The sequence below is a fragment of the Vitis riparia genome, chromosome 14 (genome assembly GCF_004353265.1).
Source record: "Vitis riparia cultivar Riparia Gloire de Montpellier isolate 1030 chromosome 14, EGFV_Vit.rip_1.0, whole genome shotgun sequence".
In the NCBI taxonomy this organism is placed as follows: Eukaryota; Viridiplantae; Streptophyta; class Magnoliopsida; order Vitales; family Vitaceae; genus Vitis; species Vitis riparia.
Window position 1 is genome coordinate 7,512,137 of NC_048444.1, and position 20,124 is coordinate 7,532,260.

The 20,124-nt window shown below is 30.1% G+C and overlaps 1 protein-coding gene across 1 annotated transcript; it reads left to right on the forward strand.

The window, feature by feature from the left end:
* The first annotated feature begins 8,437 nt into the window (after positions 1-8,437).
* On the forward strand, positions 8,438-13,035 carry LOC117931371 (alpha/beta hydrolase domain-containing protein 17B-like). The gene is made up of 6 exons (XM_034852339.1): positions 8,438-8,897; positions 9,009-9,045; positions 9,747-9,983; positions 10,063-10,110; positions 11,962-12,587; positions 12,749-13,035. Exons 1-6 carry the CDS (start codon positions 8,596-8,598, stop codon positions 12,819-12,821), a joined length of 1,323 nt encoding a protein of 440 aa, XP_034708230.1. The 5' UTR covers positions 8,438-8,595; the 3' UTR covers positions 12,822-13,035.
* The last annotated feature ends 7,089 nt before the right edge of the window (positions 13,036-20,124 follow it).

A 20,124-nucleotide genomic window follows, 5' to 3' on the forward strand; every position in this document is an offset into this window, starting at 1 on the left:
CACCCCGTCCCATTTAATTTTTTAATTGGACAGGGATGAAAATTATTTTGAATAAACGGGGCAGGGTTGGGATGGGGGCGACTCGTCCTGAACCCACCCCGTTGCCATCCCTAAAGACAACCTATTAGTCAAAGAAATAACATGGGTTTTATCATCACTTTAATTACTCATAAGACAAACATGTATTATTTTTTATTGTATTGAGTTAGAATGGAAAGATAGACATTAAAGGAATGTTTTGGTAAAATTTAATACTTATTATTTAATGACTTAAGTTGATTTAAGTTAAATTATATTTAAGTTATTAACTTAAAATTTATTATTTAATTCTTATTTTAAGTATTAAGGTTGTTTGATAAAATTAACTTAAAATTTATTTTAAATTATCAAATTGATATATTTATCTTTATAAATTATAATTATGATAAAAGAGGTTGAGTAACAATAGACGTCATAGAGTAGCAAAAGAAATTGTGGAGGTATCTAAGTAAATGAGGGTAAAAAGGTAAAATGACAATTTGGACTTAAGAATAAGTTAATTATTTTTACTTATTGTTTAAAATTGTTTTTAACTTTAAGTCATACAATTAAGTTATTTTATTAAACATAGTTAATTTACTTAATGACTTAAATTAAGTTATTAAGTCATTTTAAGTTATTAAGTTGGTTTACTAAACACCCACTTATATTATTCCTTTATAGCTTAATTTAATGCATTTGGATTGAAAATGCTTAAAATAAAATATGTGATCTAAGATGTTTGATAAATTTTTTAAAATCACTTTTAAAAATATGGGTGATCTTAATAATTATTTGAGATGATTCCTAAATAATCAATTGATTGGTAATTCTTCAAATAATAACATTTTTTTTAAATAATAAAACATTATCAAAACATTTTTTTTAAATTTATATTCAAACATTAAAGATAATGAATGATATTTTATAGAAACAATCCCAAATGAAAGGGAGAGGTTTCAATTTATTAGGAGGTACTAACTTAGCCTATTGTTCATCTTCATCCAACTCCATCAAATTTTCAAACCTAGGCACACATGTGGAGTTTTCAATGACCTTCAATGAGTTCAAAGATTCACTCACATTAGTTAACTCCAAATATTTGTTCATTGGATGCTCAATAGATTGAAATAAAAACAGTTCAAAAGAATATTTCATGCAAATAGAATCGATGTATTTCGTAACAAGAAAGTCAATCAAACATGCATTCTCTTCCTGCAAATCATCCACATCAAAAGGTTGTTTAGATAAATCAAAAATATTGAGCTCTAAATGGTAACTACATCACCCCATTCCTACCATTAATAAGCGCATTGCAAGTGGCTAGGAAAGGCCTCCTTGGGATGACTAGAACTAGATTGGTGCCACTCATGACTAGTTGGGTATCTAAAACAATTATAGGAGTAAGTTAACACATGCTCCCAAATCAAGTATTGCTCTATCAATCTTAAAAATTTCCGACCCCACAACAAATGATAGCATATCTAGGGTTTTGTATTTGATTGTCCCCTTATTTTGCAAGATTGCACTCACTTGGTCAATCAAAAAATCTTTCTTTTGCCAATTCACTTTTCTTTTTATAGTGAAAAAAATCTTTCAAGAAATGTGCATAAGAAGGCACCTAACAAATGACATCTATCAATAGGACATTAATTTTCACTTGTTAAAACATTTTAAAGATTTATGGATTTATGTTATTCTTGCTCCTGGATCGTAAAGCTTGAGGGAATAGTACATGCCTATTAAGCTAATGATGTTTCCTATCTCCTCCTACTTTTCCATCACCCAAAGTCTTATTTGTCTCCTTACTCTCCTCTTTCATTTCTTTCCCACTCACCTCCTTGTTAGTGATGTCTTTCTCAATGTTCCCATTTTGCTTATTAATCACTTTCCCATTCCTCAAAACCATAATGGTTTTAGTATGAGCAAACCATAACTCACTAGGTGTAACATCATCTAGACCAAATTGTTGTCCAAGGCCTACTTAAGGAAGCTATAAGTCCAAATAACTTCCCCATTAAGTGTTTGGAATATCTTATGGGGACCCTATGCTCCAATCTCTAAATAGGCATAAAAATGTGGTCGTTTCTTGCACCTAATGCATTTGGACTTATTTTAATCTATATAAGAATCTTTGTAGCTTAAGTACATGCTACAATTTCGAATATATATGTTGTCATTATCTGAATATCCATATAAATATGCAATAAGCAATAACGACATCCACAATAAGCTTATCGAGTCCTTTCGAAACTATTAAACTAATTAAATATCTAATTGTGATTAAGTTTATCACATAGGAATATGTTTCCTTATAGTTAACACCCAGTCACTTCAAGAAACCTTCAACTATGAGTCGCACTTTACATCTCATGATTTCATTGTCTCTTCATGTTTTCTTACAAATATTCATTTATATCTTATAGGATTGACAACTTTAAGCGTTTGGGCTATAGATTTAAATACTTCTTGTTTTTCTAACGAGTCTAATTCTACTTGGATAGTTTTCTTCCATTTTGGACTTTTTTTTTATGCCAGAATTCTTCCACACTTTGTGGTTTAAGGTTATTATAATTTCTTATGATGTTAATGACTACTAGGAAAGAGAATACATTATCCATAATAAAGTTATGTCAGATTCATTTTTTTCTTGAATGTAAATAACTAATTAAGATCTCATCATTAGTATGTACTTATATTTTTTTAAAAGCTAATTATATAATGTGTCTTTTTAGGACTACTTGTTCAATATATGTTTCTTTAAGTGCTATTTATTTTATAAATGTCTTTTCATGGGTTATTCGTTACATTTATATCTCTTCAGGGGTTACTTAGGACCAAGGATTAAAATATCGAAAATAATGAAAATATCGATCCTTGGATTTTGCAGAAATATCAATGGAAAATTTGAAAAAAAAAATATTGATAAGATTGAAATTAATCAAAATTTATAAAACTATTATCAAAAGTTTTAAAAATAATAATAAAAAGTAATAATATACATATTAAAGTTGTTCTACCAGAAAAAAAAAATCATAAATATATTTCACATAAAAATGATAATTTATATAATAATTATTTTTGTTTAAAAATGTTGATGACTTATTTATTAGTTTACATTTATATATCATGTGTTTAATTATAAAATTATTCGCTATAAAATTTATCATGATGTTGTTATATGATGTGATAATTAAAATTAACTAATATTCTCGAGAAAATGTTGAAAAATTGGCCACAATGTAGCTTCCATGACAAATTTCCTATCAATACTAATTGAAATTTGATTTTTTCAATAATATTTCATTGATAAATTTTGATTTTTTTTAATCCATGCATAGAATTCATCGGTCATTTGTGATCTCTTTGAGAGTACCAAGTTTTTAAGTGTTTTCCTTGTGTTATCCTCTTAAAGAATTGAGATTTTTGAATGGATGAATCTACCACATTTCAAGCATACCTTAGACTCATTATTTAATTGTCTTTTAGACACATCAATTTATACTGGAATATTTGCAATTGGCATAAATTGACTTTGTCATTTTCATTCCATTAGTGAAATCATCTTGTAGTTAATTTACAAGTCCTTGTACATGAATAATCTTTTAAACTTTCAATTCACATAGATTACTACAAGGATAATAATAAGTCACAATCAATGTATTTCAAATAATTTCATGTTGTTTCTTTGGAATTGGTTTTTCTCTCCATGACGGGAAAAATTGTCTCATAATAATTTGTACAATATGTCATACTACCTTTTAAGTGTATAGATAAATTAGTCATTAGATAAAAACTTCAAATTTTATAATGTAAGTCCATACAACTTTACAATGAGTTAATGCATCATTATTTACCTCAAGGGATTTATAATAAGTTGATGCATCATTATTTATCCCAATGGACCAAGTTGGTCTTGTAAGATTCTTCTGGATCTAACATAGTACAAAGTATGACAAACTCAAATGTTACTAGTGACAGTGTGAGCTCTTCTAGAGCCTTTAATCAAGTTTTTATCACCTCATATAGTATTAACATTGTTTATTATCTATATTGTACAATTAATGAGATATGAGTTTTATCAAAATGACAATTTATAAGACATGTCGTAAAAACCTTATTTTTATAGGGTTGAAGAAATTTTATTATAGAGAAAGAGTTAAAATCAGTGAAAAAACACTACTCATAAATGATGACTTAATAAGTTGTGTGAAAGCTATGAAAACATATATAACACATCAAAAAATATGTAAGAGATAATTTAAAGTTATATATCTCTCAAACATCATAAGTGTATATAATTACATGAAATAATTAAAAACTATTCCATAATTGAACTAGTTATAATGGTGGTTCAATAATTTCTATTCAAATATTATTATGATCTAAATTAATTTATAGATCAAAATTTCAAGGAAACATATCATGATTCAAAACATCTTACAATTTGTCCATGCCTCAAAACTTTTAATTAAAACATCACACATCTATCTAAAGATATGTTTAGAACAATAGTTGAACCTATTGTAATCTTAAAATTATTCTTATATATTACAATAATAAAAATACCATATTTGACAACGTGTAATAATGTAAAGCTCATAATTTTCTAAACATGAAAAAACATGTCTTATAAGAAAATTGACATATAAAATCGACTTGTTAATAATATGACTAAGTCATATATTTCACGTATGTTAAAAGAAAATTACATAATCAATATTTTCAAAAATGTCTTTAGAAAATTCAATCATAAATCAAATATAAACTTTATACATATTTCTACAAGTTTTCATATGTTTCAAATATATCAAAACAAAATCTCTATTTTTCATCAAGCATTATATTAAAATATGCATACTAATTTTTTTTTAAAAAAAATCTTACATTCATGTCATAAAATCAAAATAATATTATTTTATCAATCTCAAATCTCCAAAAATAATAAATATTCATGTACAAAATCTTATGAAATGTCATGTAAATTTTCTAAGATATACCAAAAATAATACATATTTTCAATATTAAAACATTCAAATTTGAGAAAATAAAGATTAATTTTAAATGAAAAAAACACCCAAGAGGGGTGAATTGGATTTTTAAAAATTCTTTTTAAATACAACAAATTTAAGCATAATAGAAACAAATAAATAGAGATAAAGTTAGAGAAATCAAACTCGGATTTTATAATGGTTTGACACTTCATTGCCTACGTCCATCCTCTTCAAGCTCCTAACTGAGTGAGGGTTCCACTAGCTTGAAGCTTTAACCAAGTTTCTAATCTCCTTTACACTTGGATTCCGACTCCAATGACCTCTTACACAATCTCTTCAAGATTCAACTCACTTGAAGGCTTTAACACTCAATTTACAAGAACGAACTTCTCTCAACCTAACTTAATAATTGCTCAAATATAAATCAAAACTAGGATAAATTACAAATGTGCACTAAATGATAAGCAAGTGAAGATTTAATGCACCAAGAAAGAAATGAGAGCTTTTAAGGCAATAACAAGTGGGTAGAAAAATAAATGCAGGTGTTCTCTTGGTCATAAATGAATTGGAACTCTCTATTTATAGGTTTCTAACATTATGAGCCAAGTAAATAAAAAAGTAGTCTCAATCGGTTGAGCTGGGGGTCGATTGGTTCATTAGCTGTTGGAGCATTTAATGTTTTGGTAGGTTACTGTTGTTTCGACCAGACCTCGACTGGAGGTCGACTGGGAAGAAAGATACCTCAATCGGGGAAAAAAAAAAGCTACTGGAAGAGAGAAAATGTTTTTACACTCCTCGACTGGACCTCGATCGGGCAAAGGGAACTGGTTGACCGATATCCTGGCCGGTTAAGCCGGTTGGCCCAGTGCCTCGACCAGTTCACTATTTTTGTCCCTAAAATCTATATTTTTCTAGTATTTTCTCTTCTAACACTTTGGCAAGGTATTTAGGTAAATTAATGTGTCAATTTTGAAGTGATTTGTCTAAGGTTCATTTGATAAAACTGTAATTTTAAATAATAAATCGAGTTTTTCAAAAATGCATGAAATAAGATGTAAACTCTAAGTGCACCCATGCATTCATCTTACATTTGTTTCCTATGATTAAAGATTTTCTAAAGGTCTTGATCTTGCATCTATCAGGCTCTTTGATGAATTTCTAATTAATACTTGAGATTCTTAATAATTCAAACCAATTAGTAATTTAACCATAGTTTGTTATCATCAAAACCTGATTGAGAACCCTTGGACTAACAAAAATAAAATCTTTTCATATTCAAATAAGTATCTTCAATATTCAAATAAAGAAAAACAAATATGTTAATATGTATCCAAAAAGATATTAGATTTTATAATATCTTCATATAAATATAATATTTATTTTTATATTCTTGATAAACAATATTCATAAAAAAAATAAAAAAAAATCACGTCATAATAAATGATATTTTAGAGAAAAAAATTTTCCCATATAGTTTTTAATATTTTCAACACATATTTTTAGCATTAAATTCTCAACACATAAGCTCAAACTTTCATTTTTTTGTAAAATAAAATAATGAAAAGAAGAAAATACAAAAGAATAAACATGAATGCTCAGAGAAAAATGGTATATAATTTTATTAATAGGTCTCCTCCTTAAAGTTAGGAAAATATTTATATCAATATGGATGATTATCCATAAGTTCCCACAATTCGATAAATTTTCATATTTTATAATATTATCAAATATATTATAAAATAAAATTAATATATGTATTAATATATGTTATTTTAAAAAATTGAATAACATAATATACAAAAAATTATTCATAAATTTTAAATATTTTAATCATGAATATTATTAAACATAAAAGAATTTTAATATTTTTAATAGCAAATATTGTAATTCAATATAATTTTATTTAAAAAATATCAAATATTAAAACATTTATATATATATATTATTGTATTTTTTTCATTTTACAAATTAAATATAAATATAATATAACATATCTTATTATATATATATAATCTTAAAATATCATATCCATTAGGTATAATATCTAATAATATTGAAAATAATATCTTATGATATCTATTTTCTATATAATAAGATATGATATGTGAGGTAATTTTAATAAACATTTCCCTGGTTAAAAAAAAATGGTAGAAGATAATATCTATATACATGATTGTTCCCACTTGGTTTGCCAACAATTATTCATTCAACTCTTATGACAAAAATTTCCAAAACCAGACTTCAATCAATGCCTAATGACCCATAACCAAATATGGTGATATGCATAAAACCAATACAAGACACATTAGATTGTACATTATTTATTGAAAATCATAGTATTTTTTTTTTTCCTTTTTAAGGACCTATAATGGCCCAAAACTCATGAGAGAGCCATGCATGAAGGATTTTGTCTTAGAAATTGAAGGATAGCAAGACAAAAGCACATTTTTGAGAACAGGGTTCATAATGGAAGAGTAAAGAAAGGCATAGATGTCCCATTTCAAAAGAACAAAAGGTGTGAGGTTAGGCATGAAGGATAGGCCATGAAAGCAAACTTCCAACAAAGGAAAGGATATGTGGAGCCATCCCTTTGAAAAAATTGCTTCAACCCCCACACAAAATGTCAAAAACATTAGAGGCAGTCAAAGGCAATTATGTGGGTGCGGGTTCCATCCCATCCCATCCCATCCCATCCCACTCCACCCCAATCCATATACCCTTTTCCAATTTGTCCAAAACCCCACTTGTGTGTTAAAAGCCTTAAGGCACATTGATCATAACTTCAACAAAGATTTCACTTCCATCAAATCACAAGTCAAGTCCATTTGGCACTTTCCTTCAACTCCATTGCATCTCCTTCCAAAAGCTCCCCCCACTAGACCAATTTGCAAGTACTATAGTTTAATTTTAATTTTTAAACATATGGGTATACAAATGGTGATTATAATTGCTATATAATGGTAATCAAATGATTATGGGGGTGTTGGTGATGTTCCGAAAGCTTAGAGTAAAAGTGAATTAAGTTCTAATACTATATTTAATGTTTATTAATTTTTTAAAAAAATTAATTAATTAAAAAAGATGAAATAATTATCATATTTATATTTTTATTTAAATGATAATCTATTTTTAATATAAATATCCTTAATAATTTAAGTATTTATGTATAAGTTTTAAAAGAGATAATTATTTTTATAAGGATATTTTTGTCCATGGGTTTTTAAAACCCTTTTAATCCAATGATGTTTTTTAAAGAATTGGTACTAAGCTGGAATCTTGGAAAGTACAGCTCACGCGTGAATAAACCCTATACTGACACATGTCGTACAAGTAGATGACTTCAATCATTTTACATGAGAGCCAGGTGACTGTATCATCCCCCACAACTCCATAATCTCACACGTGTTTTCCTCTTTTCCAACGCCGGAAAGTCCTCCCGTTTTCTTCATCTGATTCCCCGTTACTTTTTATCTTTGTTTTTTTGTTGGATTTGTATTTTGGTTTCGTTCTCAAAACCCCCAACTTTCCCTGAAAATCAGAACCCTAGATTCCACATTTTCTCCCTAAACAAGCACCCCTCGTAATGGGCGGGGTCAAGTCCTCCTTGGCCTCCAAGTTCGCGTTCTGCCCACCGAAGCCGCCATCGTACGGACTTGCGGTGGATGAGTCCACTGGGAGATTGACGATGTCGGGCGTGCCGTCGAGGGAAAACGTCGATATTTTGAAGCTGTGTACAAAAAGAGGGAACGAGATTGTGGCTATGTATATGAGGAACCCAGCTGCGACATTGACGCTGCTCTACTCGCACGGCAACGCGGCTGATCTGGGCCAGATGTATGAGTTGCTCAGTGAACTCAGTGTTCATCTCCCGGTTAACTTGTTAACGTTAGTGTGTTATTTCACGTTTTAGAAACTTTGAATTCAATTTACATGTGTATACTTTGTGTTCTTTTGTATGAGGAAGTGGAGATTTGACTTGTGTGTGGTTCGTTGTAGGTATGATTATTCTGGATATGGGAAGTCAACTGGGAAGGTATGAACTTTGGGATTTGGTATTTGTAGTTTTGTGCTTTGTTTGGTTCCTGAGAAACGCAGGGAAAGGAAAGAAGTTTTGGTTTTGAATATTTTTCTGTTTGATGGCTGTGAAAGTGGACGAAAAAGGAACTCCGAGGGTGTTTGGCCGCAGAAATAAAATTGGGATTTCAAAAACATTTTTATTTTTGACTGTTACCAAAAATTTTTGGAAAAAGTTTCTCATTTTTAGGAAGGAAAACAGTTTTTGGAGAACATGTTACCTAACAGAATATCTTTGTCATTTTCATTTTTTCGATTTTGAAAACAGAAAATGGTTCTTGTTTCTGCTTTCAAACAATTTCTTCTAAAGAATTTATTTTGTTTTGGAAGTGAAATCTATTGGAATATATGAAATTTTTTTATTTCAACCATTTGTTCCCACTACCCAGATTATTCATTCGGTGGGGACTAGCCTTCTCTTATCTTGGAGAATAGTTGTACAAAATTCATGGAAAATGGAATCTTATTAGCCTCAGTAGGATGGAGGTTTTTCTTCTGAGTACCAAATGATGAAAAGGTTCACTACTTTCATTGGTTTCCTGCCTTCTTTCCTTTCCTCCATTTTCTTGGCAAACAAAATGATAGTTAGTATAAACAATAGAAGTTATAGTTCTAAATTAGATAGAAGATTACTAAATTATCTGAATTTCCTTTTTGAAGCCGAGTGAGCACAACACTTATGCTGACATAGAAGCTGCATATAGATGCCTGGAGGAGATATATGGTGTGAAGGAGGAAGATGTTATCTTATATGGACAGTCACTTGGAAGTGGACCTACTATTGATTTGGCGGTCCGGTTATCAAGATTGAGGGCTGTAGTTCTCCACAGCGCAATCTTGTCTGGACTTAGAGTCCTGTATCCAGTGAAACGGACATATTGGTTTGACATTTTCAAGGTTTGCTTGCCTTTTAATGAATTCAATTGTTATGTAAGTTTGAATTTAACTTACCACTAATGGGCTATTTATGATGCAGAATATTGATAAGATACCGCTGGTCAAGTGTCCTGTTTTGGTAATTCATGTGAGTATCTCTCCCATTTTGTAGTAATGGTTTAAATTTGCATGAAATGTGTGTAAACCCCAATTTGACTGCTAGCATCATATATGCTGATGACATGACGATATGGCCACTGAAATGACTCTTCAACACATGCGCTAAGGCTCCAAGATTACACTTTATTATATCATCTGTTTCCTTTCACTCTGGCATTTGTATGGATCAAGTTCATACTAGTCCTTAACTTCAAATAGAAGATCTGTCTCTTCTAAATCTCTGATGTATGTTTCTAATGTTATTCCTCACCACCACTCCTTGAACAACGCATTCTATCTAAAAGTTTAAGTGGTTCTCACTCTCCTCTTTGCCCTAAGATCTCAGTGCCCCTTAAAAATTGGGATAATTCAACACCATGCTTTTGAAAAGTGACCAAAATACCCTTTCACAGGTGCCATGTATGCATAAAGAAGATTCATGGTGCTCAGCTGGGCTTTTATTGCTGTTTGTTTCAGCCATAACAGCCAGCCACCCAACCATGTGATGCCACTGATATCACTGCATGTTTTTAAACAAGCTTTTTCTATCATTCTCCTTCTTGTCCACCACCCCCCTCTTTTTTTCTTCAACTTTCTTTTATCAGAAAATAAAACTCTGATAATGTTACATATCAAAATAATGCTGAACTACTGATGTGATTGTGGTGAGGTTTTAGAAGGGGATTTTGATAATATTTCACTCTAAAACTGATGACTTTCTGTGTTGCAATATGATGTCCATGTTTTAGACCATGGAGATTGTAGAAAAACTCAACACTTCCAACTACCTTAAAATTGGATGCTTTTATCATATTGAAGTGTGCAGATTAGTCAATATAAGATTTAGTTTATGGATAATATCAATCTTCACATTTGCGCCATTTAAAAGTAGTCTTCTAGGACAGATCGATGGATGTGGATGTCATATACATACAATACAGACCAAAGTATGTTTTTTTGCTTGGGAGGCTACGTGGGGGAAAGTGCTTACTTTGGATAGACTACAGCTAAGAGGGGTGCAACTCCCAAACTGTTGTTTTTTGTGTGGTTGTGAAGAAGAGAATGTAAATCATATTCTTTTACACTGTATAGTGACTAGAGTCCTATGGGATATTATTTTTGGGTTGATAGATGTTAAGTGGGTCCTCCCAGAAACTGTAAAGGAGACTCTTATCTCTTGGAGGGGCTCATTTGTAGGGAAGAAAAGGAAAAAGATTTGGAAATCCATTCCGTTATGTATTTTTTGGACGGTTTGGAAGGAGAGGAATAGGTTAACCTTTAGGGGGGGTGTGTTGAATATTCAGAGATTAAAGAATTCTTTTGTCTGTAATTTGTGGAGTTGGGCCAAAGTGTATTTAGGTGAGGAGTCTTTCTCCCTTATAGGTTTTTTGGAGTGGATAGCTTCCACTTAAGGGGAGGTAGTTCTCTTTGGTCCTTTTTCTCTTTTTGAGGCTCTTGCCGTCTTGTATACTCCCTGTATGCTTTGTGGCGATTAGCCTTTTCTAATGCATATCCTGTTTACTTATCAAAAAAAAAAATATACATACAATACAGACTGAGGGTTTACACAGACAAAAAATAGGCTTGAATAATTTTGATAAACATTCATTTATGCATGTTTGGATGTGTATAAAGTATCTTGTTAAGTTTTATATGGCAGAGCCATCTGATAATAGCCAATGAGTTAATGTGGCAGATATGCCAACCTGCAGATAAGAGATACTGCCTTTTTTCCTTTAATAGGAAATTTGTTATAGATAATCCTCATAGTATCATGCAATTTATGGGAGTTTTTGAAAGCATACCCATCTGCAAAGCTGTTTATATCTCATGCTTGCAGGGAACTGCAGATGATGTTGTGGATTTCTCTCATGGTAAGCAGCTTTGGGAGCTTTGTAAAGAGAAATATGAACCATTATGGATTAAAGGAGGGAATCATTGTGACTTGGAGCTTTACCCACAGTTCATCAGGCATCTCAAGAAGTTCATATCAGCAATGGAGAAATCAGCACACCTGATAAATTGTTCAGGGCCAGTTGCAGACCTTTCAGAGAATCCCCAGAATAGCACAGATTGTATAGAAAAATCCAGACAAAGTATAGATCAGAGAGAGAAGTCCATGCCAAGCACTGACCAGATAGAAAAGCGAAGACCAAGCATAGACCACAGAGAGAAGTCTAGAACCAGTATTGACAAGAGCGAGAAGTCTAGAACCAGTACTGACAAGAGAGAGAAGTATAGAACCAGTACTGACAAGAGAGAGAAGTCTAGAACCAGTACTGACAAGAGAGAGAGGACTAGAACCAGTAATGACAAGAAAGAGAAGTCCAGAACAAGCACTGACAAGAGAGAGAAGTTGAGAACCAGTATTGACAAGAGAGATAAACCGAGAAAGAGCATGGATGGCAGGGAGAAAGCATGTGCTGGAACAGACCAACCAGAGAAAGCAAGAAAAAGCATTGATCGGTTAGATAAAACTTAGACTGGCTATTTCTTTTTTTTCTTTTTTTTTTGTTTCCTCCCCTTTTTCATTGTGTTCCTTTTTCTTTCTTCAACATTTTAACTGACACAGGATAAAATGTACACATAGAACTGATTTTTTTAACTGTTGAATTGAATGGTGGCAGCTTAGGAGGCATGATGAGATCAGTTGGATTGTGTAATATCGGTTGTTTCAAGCATAATGTATCTGGTGGCTGAGAAAGAAAGAAAGGTCAGTGCACAGATTCAGGATGTATTCTGGTTTTGATTTATTTATTGAATTGGTCATGGTAGGTGATAGGAATTCTTTTTGTTTTATATCTCCATTTTCTAGAGAAAAAAAAATGGGGAATTAATTTAACTGTGCAGATTATGCATCTCGATTGCTGTCTATCCAAGTTAATAAATCTTACTTTCTCCCTTTCTGACTCAAGTTTAGATTATGATGCCATTCAAATTAATGAAAAGAATCTGAGCAAAATATAGTTTTTCAATCCAGCATCAGCTTAGAGCCTGGAAATGAAAGGCATGCTTGGTTCAGTTTTTAAACAGTTCTCATTAAAAACATGCAGAATGTGAAAGACGCTTGGAAGTGCTTTTTAAAAATTACTCTAAAAATGGCACTGTTCTGGAAGCATTGCAAAGAAGTCCAATGATTCCCTATGTCAATCCATAAAATATTCTTTCATTTGCATTCTTAAGAAAAATAAAACACTGTAACAAAGAAATGTCCATTTTAAAAAACTTTGCCACTAACATTTTCAACATTTGGATAGTCAAAATCATGTTTTCCATAGCTTGGAAAGCCCTAAGGTTTCTCCATGAGGTAATATTTTTGTTGTTGCATGTAGACCTAGATCTCAGGGGAAACTGAACTGTATAGCAAATTATTCTAGTTGTGTATTTGCCAATGGAGCTGATTACAAATCCCTTTAGGGCTAATTTGAACCTTGATGCAGTTCCTTTAGCAACTACGATGATTAGGGAGTTTTTTTCTGTTTTTGGACTACTCGGTTGATGATAAGGATATTAAGGAATGTAAACAATACCTTTATGTTGAGGATTGAATCTTATATAGCCTTTAAACCATTAGAATATCTCAATGTGCATCAGGATTTTCCCCACCAGGATGTGAAACCCTAGTGATGACAAGTAGTCATGACTATTTTGCTCCTATTAAGCCTTGGGAGGGGGTTGTGTTAATGGCAATTGTCACTACTCACTAGTCCAAATCATGATATGCAGATTGATTCCAGGCGCTATCTATATCTGACATGCACGTCTTTGTCTGCATATTTTGTTGTCATTTTCTTCATCCTCTTCTTTTCCGCCTTTTCACAACAGTTGCCGTTTTGGAGAATTCATGGGATCCATCAGATGGGGAAGGAAAATGGTCATTTTTCCACGTTAAAGCAATATCTTTTGTTGGGAAGAATAAGAGAACATGATTATCGAAGGGAGTTAGCTCAGTTTTTGTTCATCTCTAAGATGCTGTAGAATTCTAAAGATTATGGTGGATTGATATAGTAGGAAAAATATCACTAATTCACCCAACAGTTCGTTTAGTAACTAAAAGACCAGGATGCTGCTTACTTGAGAAAGGAAATCAGGTTGCTCTGATGTTGAGTCAAATACCAAATTCACGGAGTAGTCCTTCTACTTTGGTCACTGTGTTGTTCATAGCTCTGTTAAATAACCAATGCTTGGTGACCTCTGCTTGCAATTTTTGCAATGACTGTTGTTATCCATACGAAATTCCCAGGTTGGGTGTGTTTGGTACCTGGGAATAGGAAGGAAAATAGGATGTGAAAGAAGGTGAATCACAATATCACATAGAAGAGATGAATTAGAATTCCACTAAGAATAAGAATAGTATTCAAATTATGTGGGAATTGAAACTCAGGAAATAAAATATTTTTACAAGTTGTCTAATATTTGTTGAACTGTTGTGGTGAGTATAACCTAATTAAATAGGATTTATTTGATAGGTTATTTTTCTAAAATTTCATCAAATAAAAAAAAAAATATTAATTTTACACCCAATATTTTTAAATCTTTTAGAAATCTAATGCTTGTCAAATTAAAATAAGAATAAATTATATTTTAATCACAATTTTTTACCCAAAAAAATATTAAAGTTAAGCATGAAAGTAGGGACATTTATAAATACTTAAAAAGATAAACCCGAAATTTATGACGATGTCCTAATTACAAAATAACTAAATTTTAAATTTTTAGAAATTAAATTTTAAGTTAAAATAAGCAGTTGAATTTTGAAATCAATCCATCTTTATTTCTAATTCTATATAAATAATTAAATTATTTACAAGAAAAAAAATGAGAAAAATAGTAGTTTTGTTGTACTTGTATAAAATACGAATTAAGAAAATTAATTCTTTGTTTTAAAGAATATCTTAGAAGAGTGCAGCTATATATATAATTTGTTATATTTATTCGGAGTGTAATATTTTCTTTAAATAAAAAATATAATTTAAATTATAAAAAATTTATATCTAAATTTTATATATTTTGTGAATATTAATTGTTGAAATCAATTGCTCGAATGTTACACATGATACAAGAGATATAAAGCTTTTTATATTTTATCATTCATTATTATCTTTATTTATTTAGATTTTTTTTTTTTTTTTTATCTATTCAACATTAATTCTTTATTTATCTATTAAGTAGTAAAAATAAATAAATAGCATGAAAAACAACTATTATTATTATTATATCTTAAGAGAAGGGAACAGTTTTGAAGAGAGTTAGGAGTAGTTTTTGTGCAACTATTTGAATTCTTATATTATCATTCTCACACACACAAATAGATTTATTATTGATAACCCCACGCGGTCAGACCCTTTATCTTCCTAAACTTTATCAGTGTCAAGTAATTTTGGATTATTTTCTCCTTGGTTTTTTCTGTTTGGTTCCCTAGAAAATATAGGGGGAAAAGTTGTTGAAATTTGCAACCCTAAATCTAATACTGGGTTATTTGTTCAAACTTCTATTATATCGAATAGTAACATCTATTGTACATCAACAAAATGAGAAAAAGGGCAGAAAAAAAAAACGTGGAACAGAGGAGAAGAATGAAGAAGATGAAGATGAGAGAGAGTAGAGAAGGTTGAGTTATTAAATATGAATGGACAAATGAAAACGAATGATGTAAAAGTGTTCAGTGGGACAACCGGTAAAATTTCAATTTTACAAATGAAATTTTTATTATTGCTTATTTTATATTTCTTAAAGTTCTTTCTCAACTTTTTATAAATTTTGATCAATTTTTGTGCTATCAATTTTTTTTTTCAAAATTTTTATCGATATTTTTCAATATATTTGTAAAATCCAACTATCAATATTTTTGTAAAAATTGATATTTTCATTCTTGGTCTTGACCACTCTTTAAAGGGTTAGCCTCTCGTGTTGGTTCTAACACACTTGAACTATGGTTTTTGATGAAGTGATCAATGAATCAGGTGTTGGAAAAATATTTTCATCTAGTGTTTAATAAAGAGCTTAAAAAATATTATCTAGCATACGAAGAAGAAGAAAATCACACCTGATTAATACTCCTAACTCCAATATGATTTGAAGATTTTTTTTTATCTTCTCTCTCCTACTCTCTCTTTATACACTCCTTAATGATGGGTATGAAGAAGCTTCCACTAAATTGCAAGAGTAAAGAAAGGAACCAAGAATTCCTCTATTGATGGGTGTAGGTATAGTATGGTTCTTTCCATTAATGAATCATCAATCAATTGTGAATTTCAAAATGAATCTAATTTAATTTCAATAAAATTCATACATAGGAAAATGAATCAAAATATTTAATAAAAGAAATTTTAATTTTTAACAAAAGAAAATTTAAGGTGGTCATTAAGACCACTTTTTGTTCTAACATTCTTCCACTTGGTTTGTAATGATGACTTTAAGTTCTCCCTTACTAGATTTATTAAGTAGCTATCTATAATTACAATTATCTTAAATTTCAAAATTGTACAACTTGAACAAATTAATATAATTACAAATTATTCTTTTAATATAATTTCAAACATGCAGCATAATATTAGTGTAGAGCAATTGTTGTGCATACCTAACCTCCCTAACCTTATAGTGTATTCACCCAAACGCCCACGGCAAGCACAAAGGAAGTTGATGGATGCGGCCAACCCTCTGATTTGCCAACAATCTCCCTCCCAACGACACCTCTAGGGTTTGAACCCGTGACCTCGGCTCTAATCCCCTTGATGGACGCGGCTAACCCTCTAATCTGCCAACAATCTCCCTCCCTCCCCCCCCCCCCCCCCCCCCAGCGACACCCCTAGGGTTTGAACCCGATACTACTTGTAAGACCTCCAGTGCTACCAACTCTCCTAAAAGCAATTGTTGTTAGGAAAGGCGTATTCACCCAAGCGCCCCCTCGGTCAACCCTCCGATTTGCCAACAATTAGTAATTTTTTACCTCAAACCACCTTTGATGAAGAATTTAGGCTAAAGTAACTCATACAATGAAATTATCACATAAAATTTTTAATAGCTTTGAAATAGAATTTAAAACTCAAAGCCTCGAGATGAAGTTTCTTAACCAAAGGGCATGAGAGTAGCCTCATATCATGCCACAAATTTCGCTTTCAAAATGGAGGAAGCAATTAATGATTGCTTTGAACTTTTCCATGGAACACCTCCACCAACAAACAAAAACATATATGCAAATGTTGATTTACTATTATCAAAACATCCAAACATAATATGAATCTTGATATCCAATAACTTCAAGATTTTCAAGATGTCTATATGTAAGCATTTAGTCCCTAGTTCCTTGAAGATATCACATTACTTTCTTAGTAGCAACCCAATGATCCCATCCTGGATTGCTTTGAAATCTTCCAAGCATTCCAAATGCAAAACTAATGTCAGGACAAGTGCAAGTTTAAAAGTACATTAAACTTCCCACAACATAAGTATAGGGAATCTCTCTCATTTTGCTATTCTCAATTTCATTTCTTAAGCATTGATTAGAATTGAATTTTTCTCTTTTAAACATAAGCACTACACTAATTAAGCAAATTTGAGAAATATTTTCAAATAGGAAATTTACTTGTTAAAATATTTCCATGATAAATAAGATTAAAGAAAAATATCGAAGATTTAGAAGATTAACTTTAAGACTCACCTTGCACATATGATGAGGCATGTACATGATATGTCTTGAAGTGAGGGTATTTGTAAACATAAAATTTTTTACTAGATTAAATTATTACTAAATTGATCATCAAATTGTAATTTTTTAGCTCAACAAAATTTAGGTTCAACAAGTGATGAGTTATACACATTGAACATATGAAATATAATTCAAAATGTGACATGTGAAAAAAATTTGGAAGGTTACAAAATGAAGTCTTACAAAATAAAATAAAATAGTTAAAGTCCAAAGAGAATTAGAAAGAGATATTCTCTTGGTGGGAAATTCCCTAAACAGAGGAAATAAGAAAGAGATATTCTCTTATTGGCAAATTTTCTATACAAAAGAAATGAATTTTTCGATTGATTCAATGAAGTTTTTATTTAATTAATTATATTCTTATAATTAAGCTTTTGAAGTTAAGAGAAAGTACTAGATGAATTTTTTTAAATAAATGATGGTCAAGAAATAGTTTATACACCTTTATAGAATAAAAAATGATTATTATCTTTTTTACTATTTTAACCATAATGATAAGTATAAGATTAAATTTATAAAAATAAATCATTTTCATCCATTAGTTGTTTTCATTTTCAAGTAGTTAAATTAAATTTAGTACTAAAACCAAAAGTGATATCGAAAACTTTGCCTTTTCACTAATTCACTATTGAGGTTTTTCAATACTTAATTTTTAATTTTATCAAGTACTACCTAAATAAAACTCTATAACAATTGTGAAAGATATTTTAATTAATTTTCAAATCTTTAAATTTTATGAATAAGTAATGGGTCTCTTATTTAATTTTAATACAACATGTAACAAGATGAGATATTTTAAGGGACAATTATACTTTAGTGGTAGCAAGGGTCATAATAGCCCTAAAGGGTATAAAATTTGCATTAGTGGTGTAACGGGCCAAAGGAAGTTTGTAAATTGTTGTGGGGGCATAAGCCTATTTTATCATTCGTAAATACCAAGAATATCCTTAAGAGCACTTTTTTTTTTCTTTTTTCTTTTAAAAAAAAAGATAATTAAGTACTCAAGATAATTAATATATTAAATTTTTAAGAAAAATTTGAAAATAATAAATAAAATCTTTTTTTTTTCAAAATCTATTTAATATTTATATAGTTTTTTTTTTCAAGTTACAACTATTATCTTAATTTGTTTTTTATTAGTTTAACATTCAATTATTATTTTTTATTTTTTATTTTTAAATTTTAAATTTTAATTAAATAAAAATTGTATAAGACATGGTTATTTTAATTTATTTTTCATTAATTTAACTTGCTTATTATTATTTTTTATTTTGAAATTTTGCAATTTTTTTTTATTTTTGAAATCTAATTAAATAACAATTGTATAATACATGTTTATATTAATTTATTTTTCATTAATTTCATATGGGATTATTATTATTATTATTATTATTATTATTATTATTATCTTGAAATTTAATTAAATAACAACCATATAAGACATGTTTATATTAATTTATTTTTCATTAATTTAACATTAGATTATTATTTTTTTTATTTTATATTTTCATATTTTTTTATTTTGAAATTTGATTAAACAATAACTATATAACACATAATTAAGATAAACAATAATTGTATAACACATTTATCTTAATTTATTTTTTATTAATTTAAAATTCAATTATTAGAGGTGTAAATAAAATCAGTTTGGTTGGTTTTTTAATAAAAAATGAACCAAAGTGATGTAATTGATTTTATATGTAACGATCCGTTAGATATTGTTCGCTACCCTCACGGCTTTAAAACGCGTCTACTTGGTTAAGAGGAGTCTCTACATATATAGCGCTAGCGCTAGAAACTTTTCTCTCATATCCGATGTGGAACATTACAAACACAACATCCTCGTTGTGTCCCATGGGATTGCGGGTTCAAACAGACAAACACCCCTTACGAAGCCAAACAAACCCCCACACCGGGGTCGGGGATCGACTCTAATACAATTTGTAACGACCCGCTCCCAACCGTGTAAATATTGTCCGCTATGGACCCAAATGAGTCATGACGGCTTTAAAACGCGTCTACTTGGTTAAAAGAAGTCTCTACATATATAACACCAGGAACTTTTCTCCCATATCCGATGTGGGACTTCACATTATATGTGATAAAAACACCAAATTTTGAATGAAAAACCGAACTAAACCAATCTTTTTGAGGTCTGTTCAGTTTAATTTTTATGGATTGGTTTTGACTCAATTTAACTATCTTTTTAGTCCTCAATCCAATTGTAAATTTGCGTTTATTTTGAATCCAAAATTCATTAATTTGAGTTTATATTAGGTCTTAAGTTTAATT

Bases quoted from the DNA above. Each gene is read 5' to 3' on its own strand.
- LOC117931371 (XM_034852339.1), top strand. From the start codon at position 8,596: ATGGGCGGGGTCAAGTCCTCCTTGGCCTCCAAGTTCGCGTTCTGCCCA. The intron at 9,984-10,062 runs GTTTGCTTGCCT...TTTATGATGCAG, and splicing joins ATTGGTTTGACATTTTCAAG to AATATTGATAAGATACCGCT. The intron at 12,588-12,748 runs GTTAGATAAAAC...GAATGGTGGCAG, and splicing joins GCAAGAAAAAGCATTGATCG to CTTAGGAGGCATGATGAGAT.